Source organism: Ranitomeya variabilis, chromosome 1 (genome assembly GCF_051348905.1).
Source record: "Ranitomeya variabilis isolate aRanVar5 chromosome 1, aRanVar5.hap1, whole genome shotgun sequence".
Lineage (NCBI taxonomy): Eukaryota > Metazoa > Chordata > Amphibia > Anura > Dendrobatidae > Ranitomeya > Ranitomeya variabilis.
In genome coordinates, this window is record NC_135232.1 from 377,327,256 (window position 1) to 377,342,539 (window position 15,284).

The 15,284-nt window shown below is 40.1% G+C and overlaps 1 protein-coding gene across 3 annotated transcripts in view; it reads right to left on the reverse strand.

Moving 5' to 3' along the window:
• PCSK5 (proprotein convertase subtilisin/kexin type 5) overlaps positions 1-15,284 on the reverse strand; it is a 738,778-nt gene that overhangs the window by 233,513 nt on the left and 489,981 nt on the right. For all 3 annotated transcript variants that reach the window (XM_077249026.1, XM_077249027.1, XM_077249028.1), the window contains exons 16-19: positions 13,966-14,159; positions 10,015-10,099; positions 6,001-6,104; positions 3,017-3,146 (exon numbers count right to left, since the gene is read on the reverse strand). In XM_077249026.1, the coding sequence (XP_077105141.1) occupies positions 3,017-3,146; positions 6,001-6,104; positions 10,015-10,099; positions 13,966-14,159 (513 nt within the window). The remainder of the gene's footprint in view (positions 1-3,016; positions 3,147-6,000; positions 6,105-10,014; positions 10,100-13,965; positions 14,160-15,284) is intronic.

Genomic DNA, 15,284 nt, shown 5'->3' on the forward strand with positions numbered 1-15,284 from the left:
GAGGAAAGAGACATAGCAAATCAGAAGATACTACATTTCTAATTGAAGGTATTTGCTAATATTATTATTACACCTACTACAAATTGGGATAGGATCTTGTAGATGGGAATATCCATTTAAATCAATGCGGCTACGCTGCAATACCAAACACAGCATATGGACAAGAGTGGCACTGTGTCTGGAAAATAAAGCAGCCATGTTTTCTAATTTCATACAGCTTACAGAATGGTATAGATTTAAAGGGTGAAAATATCTAGAGTACTGCACTTACATCCCTGTACAGCAATATAAGCCATTTATAGAATGCATTGGCATTAATTTTCTATTCATATAATTTCCAGCTAGTTTTAAAATAAATTGGTATATTATATGAATGACTCGGGTACTGAGTATGCATTTCTAAAATTGGAATTTTTTCGATTTTTTTTGTTGACACATAAATCATCTGATATTCAGTAACTACAGTAGGTATACAAGTACATTTCTTCATTGGCATGCTGGCGAGAGCGGCCAGTGACTTACACAGAAGGCGGCAGATTAGGACTTTTCGGCTTCAGGTTAGTATTGAGGACCTCTGATGGAGCAGATAGTATATCTTTGAGTCGGAAGCTGAATGTGTTGACACTTTTTACACCTCGTCAAGAATGATCCCACTCTAATAACACGTATTGCATCTCCATTAATCCCATTTGGAATGAGAACGCAGTCACTGGCCACATATCCTTCCCCTATGAGCAGCACAGCTGCTCTCATTTTCCGCTATAAAATCATGTGTCCATCCTGACTATCAGCACTGAAGCCTTCTGACGCTATGTAATGGGCATTAATGTGCGGAATTGAAAGCAGAATTCCCCGCTTGCACTTCATGTAATTAGCTGTGACAGCCTCTCGCTGTTTTAATCTGATGTGTAAGGGGGCTGAGGGGTTTCATTAGACTGGGAAATTTACAGTAATCACCACATTTTTCGATCATACATTAAGAAAATCCCCCGCCATAGCTGTCACTTCCAAACACCGAGCCTTGGGTCTGCTGCTTGTTATTCTGCAGCACAAACACTACAAGTCGCTGCTACTTTAACCAGTCACATCACAAGTAGGCTTATTTATTTTCTTCATTTCATAGAGAATATCAGTATGCGTATCCCCTCCCAGGAGATACAACTAAAAGAAGCTATGCCCCCTTCCCCCACCCATCGGTGAATAATGACATCTTCATCCTAACACAGCAGCTCTCCAAATTATCCATTTATGTTCTTTTACAGCAGGAGAATCCAATATGCTGCATGCGTCCATGTGTTGGAAAACAGGAACACACATTCCAGTTTTTAGATCGTTCTAGTCTTAGTATCCATCTCAGAGGTGTTCTGGTTTAAATAAAGGGATGAAATGAAAGTGACACAACTTTCTCATTTACTTTTGTGCTTCAATTCCGCACCATTTCAAGGCTTAAAGCTATGTTGAATTGAGGTAGGTTCAATTGAGAATGAAAATCGATCACATAAGTGATACCTACAATGCCTGACAAGCCCCACTGATTACAATGCCTGACAAGCCCCACTGATTACAATGCCTGACAAGCCACCATCAAGTCCCAAAATGGTGTCCATAGTTTTGAAAGTAAAAATAGCTCTGTTTGCCGTGCTGTGCTCTTCTTGCAGCATATAAGACAGAATTTGCTACTTTTGCTCCAAGCATCTACCGCAAATGTGAACAGGACCCTCGTTGGCCATCAGTGGATCATTCATCCGACAGCCATCTCAGCTGACTCTCCCATGCAGAGGAGTGCTAGTTTGGCCGAGTGCTCCGTGTCATTGTTCTCCTGGCTGCTTATCTCCGGGAGAACAGTGCGATCAGCAGTCCGGAATCAGACATGCAGGTTAGACATCTCTCCTGCCCGTGAGTCGGTCAGCATCCCTCTACATATTAGATCATCGTCAGAACCCTTCAATATCAGCAGGCTCGGCCGACATTAGTGTATAATGTATGGGGTCTTTAGACCAGCTCTCAGCATCCTAATAATGCATTTAGATATGACGATTTTGGTCCATATAGTTAATAAGTCGATCTGCCCTCATTTACTGGCCTGTTTTAACATGGATGATGAATAATGACAGCGATAGCATGATCCCTAATATAATTGTTCTCTCCCCGTACAGTAGCATGCTATCGGCAGCAGATCGCCCAGCGTGCTGCTTAGAACAAAGCTGTATGTGGACAGAACAATTGTATTTGGGATCATTCTGTCGCTATCATTGCTCATCACCTGTATAAAACAGCCATTAAACGTGCGCAGAACAACTTGTTATATAGGTTGCTACAAGCTTAGATGAGGCACATCTAAATGCACCATGAATTTGCTACACGTAAGTGTCTGCAGTCCAGACTGTTGAGATTACAATTTTGCCAACATAAATGATCCAATGGACCTATGCATGAGCGTTTGGCTTGTTCGTTGGGTGATCGGTGGCATATATACACGAGCTGATACTCGCAAATGAGAGTTGACTTGTCCGAAAGGACCATAAGGCTATGTTCACATCTCCTTTTTTGCTTCCATCGGAAAAAAACTTTCAGTATTCCCAATGTATACCTCCAATTGGATTTGAAACTGGCCATAGACTCCCTATGTAAGAAAAATATCGCCACTCATCATTTATGTATCATATGTGCAGTTTTGCTCATATGTGGGAAATTACTAAAAAGGGCTGAAAATTCACTACAAGATGAGCATGTATTCTGGTTATATCATATTATAGATATTCTGCAGCTGCATATTCTGTGATATTTCAGGAATGTTTTTCTCTCCGGACTATTTATAGTTGTATATGTTCACTACGCCTTCTGTATCATGTTCTATACATTATTAATGTCACACTTCTAGTTATTAGATCATTATTGCCTGAGGACATACACTAATGCCGCAATCTAATACTGATGTATTGCATTCTAACATCTCACCCTCCAAACAGATTTTCTTCTTCTTAAAGGCACATTCCTGTACATCAGTACTGCTTACCTTTTACAGGTTTTAAACCCATTTGCTTTGGGGGGAGCCATATAAAACTGGGAACCACATGATATGACGCAACGTCCATCTTCAAAGAACATTTCTTTTGCACAATTTAAACAATTATCTATTCCAGGACCTAGATAAATAAGATATAAGCAAAATATGTAGATTTACATACAATATCCTTACCTATTTTACCTACTTATGAAAGGTTTAGAATTGACTAGTACGCACATATGATATAGGCAATAATCAGGTCTGCTGAACCAATAATCCACTGGAACTCCAAGTCCTGACCATGGCTCTCCTGACCTAAACTCCACAATCACACAGGCATGTAAGAGGCTGTGGAGTTCAGGTCAGGAGACCCATTGTTGGACTGGATCTATCTGTCCATACTCGAGAAGTGAACGTAAGACATGTGAAAGGTTAGGACATTCCTAGTCTAAATTATAATGTACGGTAGTGTAACTAGAGTGATGTGGAGTTGGGGAATCTGTAAGAGGATCAATCTTCCTAAGCCATCTATATCAACATGTAGGTCATAGGAAGATGAAGAAAATGATTCCTTGATAGCTGCGATCTAATATATTATTCCAGAGAAATCCAAGTTTTACTTCTATGTAAATTAGCTGTTAAGATCTATGGACTGGACGCTGATAATAAGAATAATCTCTAGAGGCAGATTCTCATACAGATCAGTGTCTGGCCACAAGATCCTGAACAGCTCATTTACATATAAGAAAAACATGGATTTCTCTAGAAAAATACATCAGATTTCAGATATCAAGGTATGATATGGTATTGGTATATGGTATTGAATTCAGCTTCCTATGACCTACATGCCCATATAAATGGATTAGGAACGTTCATCGGACTGACAGATTCCCTTTAACTATGGGAGAGTTGTGAGAGCATCAGCATTATGAGGAAATTTTTCATGGAAGGAGGGGCAAAACTTGACACGCATGCTATACAGAGATTTTTGTTGATGCATTTGCCTGTCCTATATAAAAAAACTAAACAAGCCCCATAAAAACAGGAGTATGCTACTTTTTTAATGAAAAAATAAGGCTTACAAATATGCACAAAAATTGTAAAAAAAAACAACAACCTTTGAAATCTCCCTTCCAGATATTAAATAGAATAAAAGGTATATTACAATCAAAATGTTCTTGGGATACACAATGTAAATGTAAATTTAGGTCCTTGTTTTATGTAATTCAATTGACATTCGGATTTATTTTGGTTCTATGAGAATATGATAATTATTATATAAGTTAATGAGAAAAATTATTTATATATACAGTTATATGAAAAAGTTTGGGCACCCCTATTAATCTTAAGCTTAATGTTTTATAAAAATTGTTTTTTTTGCAACAGCTATTTCAGTTTCATATATCTAATAACTGTCGGACACAGTAATGTTTCTGCCTTGAAATGAGGTTTATTGTACTAACAGAAAATGTGCAATCTGCATTCAAACAAAATTTGACAGGTGCATAAGTATGGGCACCTCACCAGAAAAGTGACATTAATATTTAGTAGATCCTCCTTTTGCAAAAATAACAGCCTCTAGTCGCTTCCTGTAGCTTTTAATGAGTTCCTGGATCCTGGATGAAGGTATTTTTGACCATTCCTCTTTACAAAACAATTCCAGTTCAGTTAAGTTTGATGGTTGCCGAGCATGGACAGGCCTCTTCAAATGATCCCACAGATGTTCAATGATATTCAGGACTGGGATGGCCATTCCAGAACAGTGTAATTGTTCCTCTGCATGAATGCCTGAGTAGATTTGGAGCGGTGTTTTGGATCATTGTCTTGCTGAAAGATCCATACCCTGCGTAACTTCAACTTTGTCACTGAATCATGAACATTATTGTCAAGAATCTGCTTATACTGAGAGGAATCCATGCGTCCCTCAACTTTAACAAGATTCCCGGTGCCGGCATTGGCCACACAGCCCCAAAGCATGATGGAACCTCCACCAAATTTTACTGTGGGTAGCAAGTGTTTTTCTTGGAATGCTGTGTTTTTTTGCCGCCATGCATAACGCCTTTTTGTATGACCAAACAACTCAATCTTGGTTTCATCAGTCCACAGGACCTTCTTCCAAAAAGAAATTGGCTTCTCCAAATGTGCTTTTGAATACCTCAGCCGACTCTGTTTGTGGCGTGCTTGCAAAAACGGCTTCTTTCGCATCACTCTCCCATACAGCTTCTCCTTGTGCAAAGTGCGTTGTATAGTTGACCGATGCACAGTGGCACCATCTGCAGCAAGTTGATGCTGCAGCTCTCCGGAGGTGGTCTGAGGATTGTCCTTGACTGATCTCACCATTCTTCTTCTCTGCCTTTCTGATGTTTTTCTTGGCCTGCCACTTCTGGCCTTAACAAGAACTGTACCTGTGTTCTTCCATTTCCTTACTATGTTCCTCACAGTGGAAATTGACAGGTTAAATCTCTGAGACAGCTTTTTGTATCCTTCCCCTGAACAACTATGTTGAATAATCTTTGTTTTCAGATCATTTGACAGTTGTTTTGAGGAGCCCATGATGCCACTCTTCAGAGGAGATTCAAACAGGAGAACAACTTGCAAGTGGCCACTTTAAGTAGCTTTTCTCATGATTGCATACACCTGGCTATGAAGTTCAAAGCTCAATGAGGTTACAAAACCAAAAAAAGTGCTTTAGTAAGTCAGTAAAAAATAGGTAGGAGTATTTAAAACAAGAAAATGATAAGGGTGCCCATACTTATGCACCTGTCAAATTTTGTTTGAATGCAGATTGCACATTTTCTGTTAGTACAATAAACCTCATTTCAAGGCAGAAACATTACTGTGTCCAACAGTTATTAGATATATGAAACTGAAATAGCTGTTGCAAAAAAAACAATTTTTATAAAACATTAAGCTTAAGATTAATAGGGGTGCCCAAACTTTTTCATATAACTGTATATACAGTAAATATATGTGTGTAATAAGATGTACTTTACCTGAGCATGTGGCACAGGATCTGTGACACGGGTCACACTCCTTCTTCATGATGCTGTAGTATTTCCCTTCATCACAACTGATGAGACACCGGGATCCCTGTAAACTAGAGAACAAACATCTCTCAAGGACAGATAAATCAGCACAGTAAGCAGTTTTTTTCTTGGAGCCTTAAACCAGTTTCTTTGGTTTATGATCTCATTTACTCCATATGGTTTGCTGCGTGTCTTCGATTCTGACTCTCTAAATTTTACTTAATCTTATATGTAAACCAGAAGTGAATATTTTTCAATGAGCCTTAATCCATAGGAAAACCGACTTTCGGCCCACAGAGAAGACACTGTATGATTCTGAAAGTGAGAGTGTGGGACATTGGATGAAAATAGAGCAGAGAATCAGGAATGATGCCAAATAATCAGCTAAAATAAACAAAAAAACAGTCATTCGAGTGAAGGCTTGTCCGCATTTAGACACAATAATTCTTACTTAAATACATGTAGTTGGGGATAAAAATAATTTGTACAATTTTGGGGCCTTTACTCTTTCATCCGCAATCACTGTTTGGTTGCAGCGGTCACATGACATAACAATGATACCCAGCGCTAAAATTGCTGGAATGGTGCTGGAGGTGAGCATAAGCTTCTCTTATCATTCTAGGGGTTTCAGACATTTAAGAAGGGGTTGTCCAAGTAGTGAATAATCATTTTAAAGAAGTTGGATGATATTAGGAAAAATAGGCTGCTTTTTTATAGAGACTATGTAATTTTTGGCCACGGGCGGTATCATTCACATGGCTGTGTTTAAATACCTACATAAAAAATGGTAGCGGTGTCACAAGTGTTTTGCATCAGTGCCCCAGCAGTGTGTCTGTTTTTACCACCAGTGTTTTTGGATCAGTGTGTCATCAATGGTCATCCATGTGTCCATTTTTGCCATCCGTATCTGATTACTGTTTTTCACAGATGGATAAAGAAATAAATAAATCAGAAAGCTTCTCCTATACTGTGCAATATTAACCACAGACAGCATACGGATGCCATTAATGCCTGTATGTTTTTCACGAACCTATAGATTTGTATTGGCCCTTGTCACCCTTGCTATCGGAAAAAAACGAACATGTCTACATGTGTGTATGGACGCTCGGTCTGTGAAAAACACGGCCGCTGCAATAAAAAAAAACCCTAGAGTGGTGCTTTAAATGGACTGTCAGCATATAATGACTGTTCAAGCTAAGTACAGGGGCCCAGTGCATCATGGCGGGGCCAATACTTTCCACACCTTCCCACCTGCTTGTTTTCCGCATCTAATACAAGTTGGGGAAAATCCGCACATAAAACTCAACGTACCTACAAAAGAAAATTACATGTTGCGGATTTCAATTACTTATCGCAGGTCAGTTTAAGCTGCGCAAAAAAAAGGCACAGTGGGCGTGAGATTTATATAAATTCCATCCACTTTGCAGGAACTATAATATGCTGCGTTTTTGATGCAGCAAAAACTCAACGTGGGCACACAGCCTAAGGCCCCCTTCACACGTCTATTTTTTATTTCTGTATGCGGCCCGTGTTTTAACGACAGCAAAAATGGGCATACGCACACCCATTGTATTCAATGGTGTTGCGCACATGTCAGGTTTTTCACACGGACACACAGACATGTCCTTTTTTTGTGCAGCACAGACAAAATGCATGCGGCACATGTGCACACTGATGACACACGGATGACATCCATGTGTCATCAGTGTGATACATACCGGCGCCTGAGAAAAGCTGTACAGTCTGCACTTTTCCCAAGCGCCGGGTGCTGAAGGCAGCTCTCGTTATTAACGCCTGGTCTCCCTGAGATTAGTGTGACCAGGCGACAATGATGGAAGTTGTATTCAGCACCCGCTGTGAACATCATGTCTAACATTAAGAATTAAATTAAAAAAGATATTGGATTCTTTTATCACCTGGACTGGATGCTGTTCCTTTTACTTTGAAGACTGTTTATTTCCAATTGGGTCGTTGGACTGGAGCGTGCATCCCACTATTGATGTGCTGTCGACTGCCTTCCTTTTTTATCATTAAATTAAAAAAATTGGCGTGGGCTCCCGCATAATTTTGATAACTGATCGCTGTGGGCTGATAATAATTTGGAAAAGGGGACAATATCCTAAAAGGTTCCCAGGCTATTAATAACAGCTCACAGCTGTTTGCTTAGCCTTTACTGGTTAGTTTACAGGAGACCCCAGAAAAAATGAAGTAGGGTAACTCCTATATATTCTAATTAGCAAAGGCTAAACAGATTGCAGTGGGTTGATATTAAAAGCCGGCAAAGGGGCCATGGATATTGGCCCCCTCCCAGGCTTCCAACATCAGGCGTCAGCTATGTCAGAAATGGCATCCATAAGATGTGCCAAATCTGGCATTTCCCACTTGCCCTGATGCATATCTTTAATACCTAACACTCTTTAATTTCTTTTCTGCATTTCATTTCATACATCTCACACTGACATCACACGGACACCACACAGACGTGACACATGGACGCAGACAGCAAACGGATACACGGATGTCACATGGATATCACATACCTACACACGGATGGCGCACAAACACGGACGTCACCAGTACTGTTTTTTCCAGTACAGGAATCACCAAGACGTGTGAAGGAGGCAGTCAGATGGCCGTATAAAGCATACCAAGATCTGATCGCAATGCTCAGACTGGCTTTTGAGTTTCCTCTGGGATGTGTGCTTAAAAATTGAGAGGCATATGCATGGTCTGTCTGTGTGACGTCTGATTTCTTTTCTCTATCCCATAGACTTGCATTGCCGAGTCTCACCCGATATAAGCAGTCTATCACAGCATGCGATTTTTTCCTCCGTCTGATTACATCGCAGATCAGCACTGACTCCTTTAATAATATTGGTCAGAGTGCAATGCAATGTTTTCTTACATTGCACCCATTAGGTGAATTAGGATGCGTGCGGTTTTTTCATTCTGTTTTTGAATACGTTTTTCTTACATGCGTGTTTATTGTGTTTTCTTGTCTCTTGTTGATATGTTATGTGTTCAATAAAGCTGTTTTGTTTTTGATACTTTCTGGTATTTGGCTTTGCCAAAACTTCATGTGCGGATTACATGTTTTTAGTGCAATGCGGAAACGCTCTAAAAAAGCATGTGCAATTTTTACCTGCAGATTTTCCGCATCTAAGACAATTCTATTGCAAAGACTTGCATGTAAGACTCAACTCTATAGGGAAAATGGGCTTATAAAGCTCAGCGTACAAACAAGAGAAATTGACATGTTGCAGATTTGAAAACACACACCGTAAGTCAGATTGCATTGAGTAAAAAAAATATCACAGTGGGCTTGAGATATCTATAAATCCCATCCACTTTGCTGGAACTATAAGACATTTTGATGCAGCAAAAAATATGCAATGTCAAAAACTTATCGTGTGCACAGACGCAGCCAGACGACCGTAAAAGTCAGAAGGAGATCGGACCCCAAGGCTCGGACTAGACATGGTCCTCCTGACCAGAGCTTGACAGCTGCATAGAAATACATGAAGCTGTTACGCTCTGGTTGGGAGAGCCGTGTCCAGTCCGAGCACTGTGGTCCGATCTCCGTCCGATTTATACACCCTGGTAAAATATCTGCTCCCTCCCCATTTGTGAGTTTAGCAGAACATACATCTAATATTTATGAGACGCTTCTGTTTTATTGACGGAATCTACATGACATTTAATGTAACAGCCTGAGCTTAAAGATCTTACGAGTCATCTGAGGTTGGGAAGCGTGTACTCAGCGGCACATCGCATTAGGATTTCATCACTGCCCTGAGTCTCTTTAAGCATTTATGTTACTATAGAAATTTCACACCTCCTGCTTCACTGAGCTCTTTCATTCACTGCAAAATTTTACGACACAAAGAGTGGGACACAATCAGGACCTCCGACACCGCTGATGGTAATATGACTTTGATGTGTGGCTCTGTGGTTAGCTACAGTAATGTAATGATTTCATACCTCAGGCCATGTCTGCATTCCGTACAATTGTCAGCAGAAGTGCACGTCTTACAGTTCTCGTGGCATTTTCGACAGAGGTTTTTATCTGTAAAGGATATTGTGCATTAAATATTTGGCATGTAACAACACAACAATTAAAGGCATAGATGGGATTCTCATCTGAATGTTGGTCCAGTCCGATCACCACTTGGGCTCAGGAAGGGAATTTTTCCATTTTAATGCCTCTGGATCAATAAGGAGATGCACATTTCTAGAATAAGGCCTGGGTCACAGTACCGTAGAATATGGGTGAGTGCGAGAAAACATCGCATAGCACTCGGACCAGTGTTAATCTATGGGGCATCTCACATCACCGTATTTTTTCTCAGGCGTATTCAGAGTGCGTGTAAAATCGCAGAATACTATGATTGTACGTGTATATCGTCCAAGACTCGTCAATGCAAGTCTATGGATGCGAGAAAAATTCGGACGCCACAAGGACCATTTGTCTAGCTTGCGACAAATACGCACACATTTTCCTCAATTCCGCCCATTGAGCAATTTAATTCAATGGGGAAAATCAGTGAGAGATGTAAAGCCATGCACATGTCATACAGATGTCATGCGGATATATGGGTGGGAGAAAATCGCATCATCGCATTGCAAACGCGTTACACACGGATGACCATATGGAGAACACTTGTGCGACTCTCTGCAGGGAGAAGCGGACCTATTTTCCATACGTTTGGTATGATGCTGGCCTTAACCCTTCCCTCTCCTTTATCCTTTCCCTTGTATTTAAAAAATGCCAATACCACCTATGTAAATCTGTACACTGGATTAACCAATGAATATCAGAATTCTCAACTGGAACCTGACAGCTGCAACCTGCTGCCCAATCCATAGCACGCATATATCACACACAAGCTGCACTATTTCAGCCAGGTGTACTTGTGTCAGAAATGCTGTGCCACCGGGGACCGAGACACAGAACACTAGTCGGACAGGCAGGTCTATCAGCGGCTTATCCCCACCTGCTCCCCTGCTTGGGTGACAGGTTCCCAGGGTGCATGTATGGGATGGGACTTGTCATTCCTGCAGAGCTGTGGGAAGAAGCAACCAGGGACCCACCTGTCCAACTAGCAAGGTTGCCAACTTGATTTTTCTTTTCTGAACAGTTTTTAAAAAAATCACGGAGAGATAATATTTTTATGGACACGTTGTAAAACCATTATAAATCACTACAGCGCTACCTAATGGAACATTGCAGGGCATAAAATGATATATCTGAGAGCAATGCAAGAGATTGATGGCAAACATTTCAATGTCATCCTTGATATGGCTTTAGGGAATAAGCAAATTAGCAAGGAATAATGTGTGATAAATGACCATGACTACTGGATGATTGATCAGAATGCACCTGCTACTGCAGCTTACCTTAGATATTTGGTTTTAGGGTTTATTGTTGACTTTTATAAGACTTTTATTTATATCTTGGAAAATAAATAATAAAGTAGCAGCAGTACACAATGATTTGACATTAAATTTCAGCTAGTATTGTTCAGTGGCATTTTCAAGCTATAAGCAACCTCATGACACCTTATGAAGAGTTGGGCATAGTGTGGCATAGGTCACACTTGAAGGAACCAGACTTATGACTTTTGTTTTTTACAGGATTTGTGACCATTTGATTTTGCAATGGATTGAACTGACCCATAATGGGTCTGTCACACTTCCGCCTTCATTTTTTTTCAGCATAGTAGACTATTTTGTAGTTTACTTCCAACAAAAAACAATGAAATCACTAGAGACTTAACCCATGACTTGTATGAAATATATGCAATCCACGATGTGCTACAAGGAAAGATTGTATACATACTTGTATACAGTATTATAATCTACTAAGTTACCAACCTCCAAATAAATTGGTTACTTATTCTTATATACATGTATTTGGGGCTAAACAAAATTCATTTTTTGCAATTGGGTTTCATTAAAAATGTTGCACCTGCTGCCTCTCTTGCTTCTCTGCACATTCAGCTTTGATGTGGTCTGTGCTTGTAAATAAGTTGAGAGAAGATCAGACAAAGACATTTAATACATTTCCAAACGCTCTCATTAGACCAGATCACTGATAGATTCTCACATAACTCAAGTCAGCAGCCAGAAATAACGTAAGGCCGGGATCACACATATGCCAGATACGGCCGAGTCTCGCAGGTGAAAACCCAGCTCTGGCACCGGCACTCCAGTGCGGAGCGTGCAGCCAGAGCTGGGTTTTCACCTGCGAGACTCGGCCGTATCTCGCATATGTGTGATCCCGGCCTAATACAGAGGCTAAAAAATTGCAATATTTTTGTTGAAATCCAATTGGAAATATATTCAATTAAGAAAAAAAAATACAAGGACGTGTTGTTTTCATGTAAATAGCTATTCTACAAAAAATAAAATTGACTCAGGGGTTAATAGGTACAGGGTAACATAAAGAAACCCCCTATAAAAACGTATTTTATTAGGTATGCATTTAAACCATTGGACTACCCAAAATGTGTATAAATACAGGCAGAAACGTAGGGCTAGGTATCCCTGACTTCTGTCCTTAATACCTGATCCTGCCTAGCCTCGGAGGTTGGCACCCTAATATGTAGTGATAATGCTGCCCCCGGGGCTCGACGGCTGCCCCTAATGTGCCCAAAGTAACCCTGACAGCTTAGATCAGTAAAGAATGTATGTTATATAACACCATGCACACTGAGGTTCACAGTACAAAAGGATAAATATAACCAGATAGTACAAGTAAAGGGTTAAAATGAGAGACAAATATAATCAGATAGTACAAAAACAGGGCAGAGTAGGGCAAGAAAAAAGATAAATACTGATCAGAGCATATCCTTAGAAACTGCCTCGGTGCCACGTTTCACCAAATAGTTAATCAGGAGGGCGATATAAAGTCATGGCAGCAGGATGCCCAATATGATATGGCTGACTAAAGGAAAATGTTTAAATAGTCCACCTTTACTCTTTAGACACTCCCACAGAAATGATTGATAGACCCTAAGTGTGATAATGGGTATTGAATGTGCCAGACCTGTCTACATATATATATATATTGCACATGCCCCTATATTGCGTATGCGCCTGCCTTTGCCAATCCCCTAGAGATAGCCAGTAGTACCCTCACCGGTGCTGACAATACTGCACACCCGTAAAGCCTCATGTGTGCATAGCTGAAAGAGCAGTGCGTTCCATTCCAGAACGCACCGCAGATGAGCCGCAGCCATATTCCGCATATCTGGAAGACATGTCTGCGTGCCACAAAGCTGACGCGCATCAACATATGAGGCAACGCTATCTCCATGATGCGGATCCAGGGTATGTATCTCAATGTTGGGGCGCACAAAGAGGGCTGGTTCATAAAGAAAATTATACTGATTCATTCTTATTTCGAGGAAGGGGAAAAGGACAAAATGTTTAAAGCAATGTGGGGCAAATAAACTGATGAATTGAAACTTTAATTAATGACACAAGTAATGCATAATTCTAAGATCCCTACAGGGCAATGTAAAGGTGGGTATATGAAATATGCATTTGATATGAACACAGAAAATTTAGAAAAAAAATATATGTAATAAAGGATTCACATATACAGGAACCCCAGTGGCAAGGCGAGTATCGATAAAGGTAGTATAGTAGGACCAGGAATGTCATAAAAAACAGGCAAAGGAAAGATGCTCTTATCCCATTATTAATGTAGGCAAAACCAGGAGGGAATTCAGAAAACGGGTCAGTGAGCACATGGGTGACATCCGCCATGGTCAAGACACTCCCCTAGCCAGGTACATAAATACTGTTCACAGACGCGAATCTAAAGACATCTCTTTTTGTGTTAATGAAGTAGTGAAACCAAAAATGTGAAAGTGGTAAATTCCTTCTCTGTAAAAACCGACCGGTAGTGATGAGAGGAGAACATACTTTCATTCAAGTAGAAGCCATCTGGGCAGTTGCTGATGCAGCTGTTGGTCTCTTCATTTAAGTAGTAGCCCGGTTTACATGCTGTGCACTGGTCGCTACGACTTCCGACACATGTATCACAGTTTGGGAAACATTTCTTACACCTCTTCTTTTCGGCAAAATAGTGCCCTGGGGGGCATTCCGATACACAAATCCTGTAAGCAAACAGAAATGAGTAAATGCTTGAAGGCCACCATTATACATGGCAATTATTACAGGATTTAAAGCTGACAAGAAAATGTCTCTGAATTGGAAGTTTGCTAATCTCCAGGCAAATATCACCGGTGAACTTGAGAGACAAGAGGGATCCATTAAAAGCTCTATTAGTTTCATGCCTTACATTATGCATTGACTTGCTGGAGAAAACATGCTTTTATATGGCTAAAGCACAATATCATACTTTACTTAATGATCTAGAATAAGTCTTGGCTTTTATTTGTTCAGCCTTTGAAGGCCCATGAATTACATATGTTCACACTAATACATGAAGTAACATTTTCTACTGCATTCATTATGGAGGAATTCTGGCCTCAGTTGTTTCTAGCTGTAATTTGGAGCACACAGTCATTGTCAATTCTTTTCAAAGAATTTTGTGATAATTAATTTTTCAGATACTTGTAGCTATATGAGTGGCTTTAGACGCGCTCCTTCTTTACCTCTAATTTTTTTTCCTTCTTTTTTTAGATCTGTTCCTATCAAACATTTATGGAACAGTAGCAACTTAAAAAAAAATACTAATACTTAATGGCATATAATACCAACCACAGCAGGTAATAGGGTGCTTTGAAAGTAAACGAGAGCAATACCCTTCAGGAGAACCTGTCAGTAGTGCTTATGAGGACAATAATAGGTTGTGATGCATAGGTCACTATTCAAAAATTAAACTAAAAAAGTATATTGTCCCGATCTGTTAATTTATTGTAGAGAAATCTATATTTTTATCCATATGTAGTTTGCACTGCAAGTGCACTTGGTGTTGTAAATGTACTTGCAGTCCATAGCTGTTCTACAGTTCTCCCAGCCTAGCACTGACCCCACCTGCTTGACTGGAGAGAGAGGCTCTAGTCTATAGATAACATCACAGACAACAGCCTATGTTTCCATTGTCAGTCAAGCAACTGGGGCCACTGCCAGGTAGGGAGAACTGAAAAGCAGTTATGGCCTGCAAGTGCACATGTAATGCCCAGTGCACTTGCAGTGAAATTTACATATGGATAAAAGTGAATGTTTCTCTGCAATGAACCAATGGATATGGATAATACAGCCACCATTTTAATTAT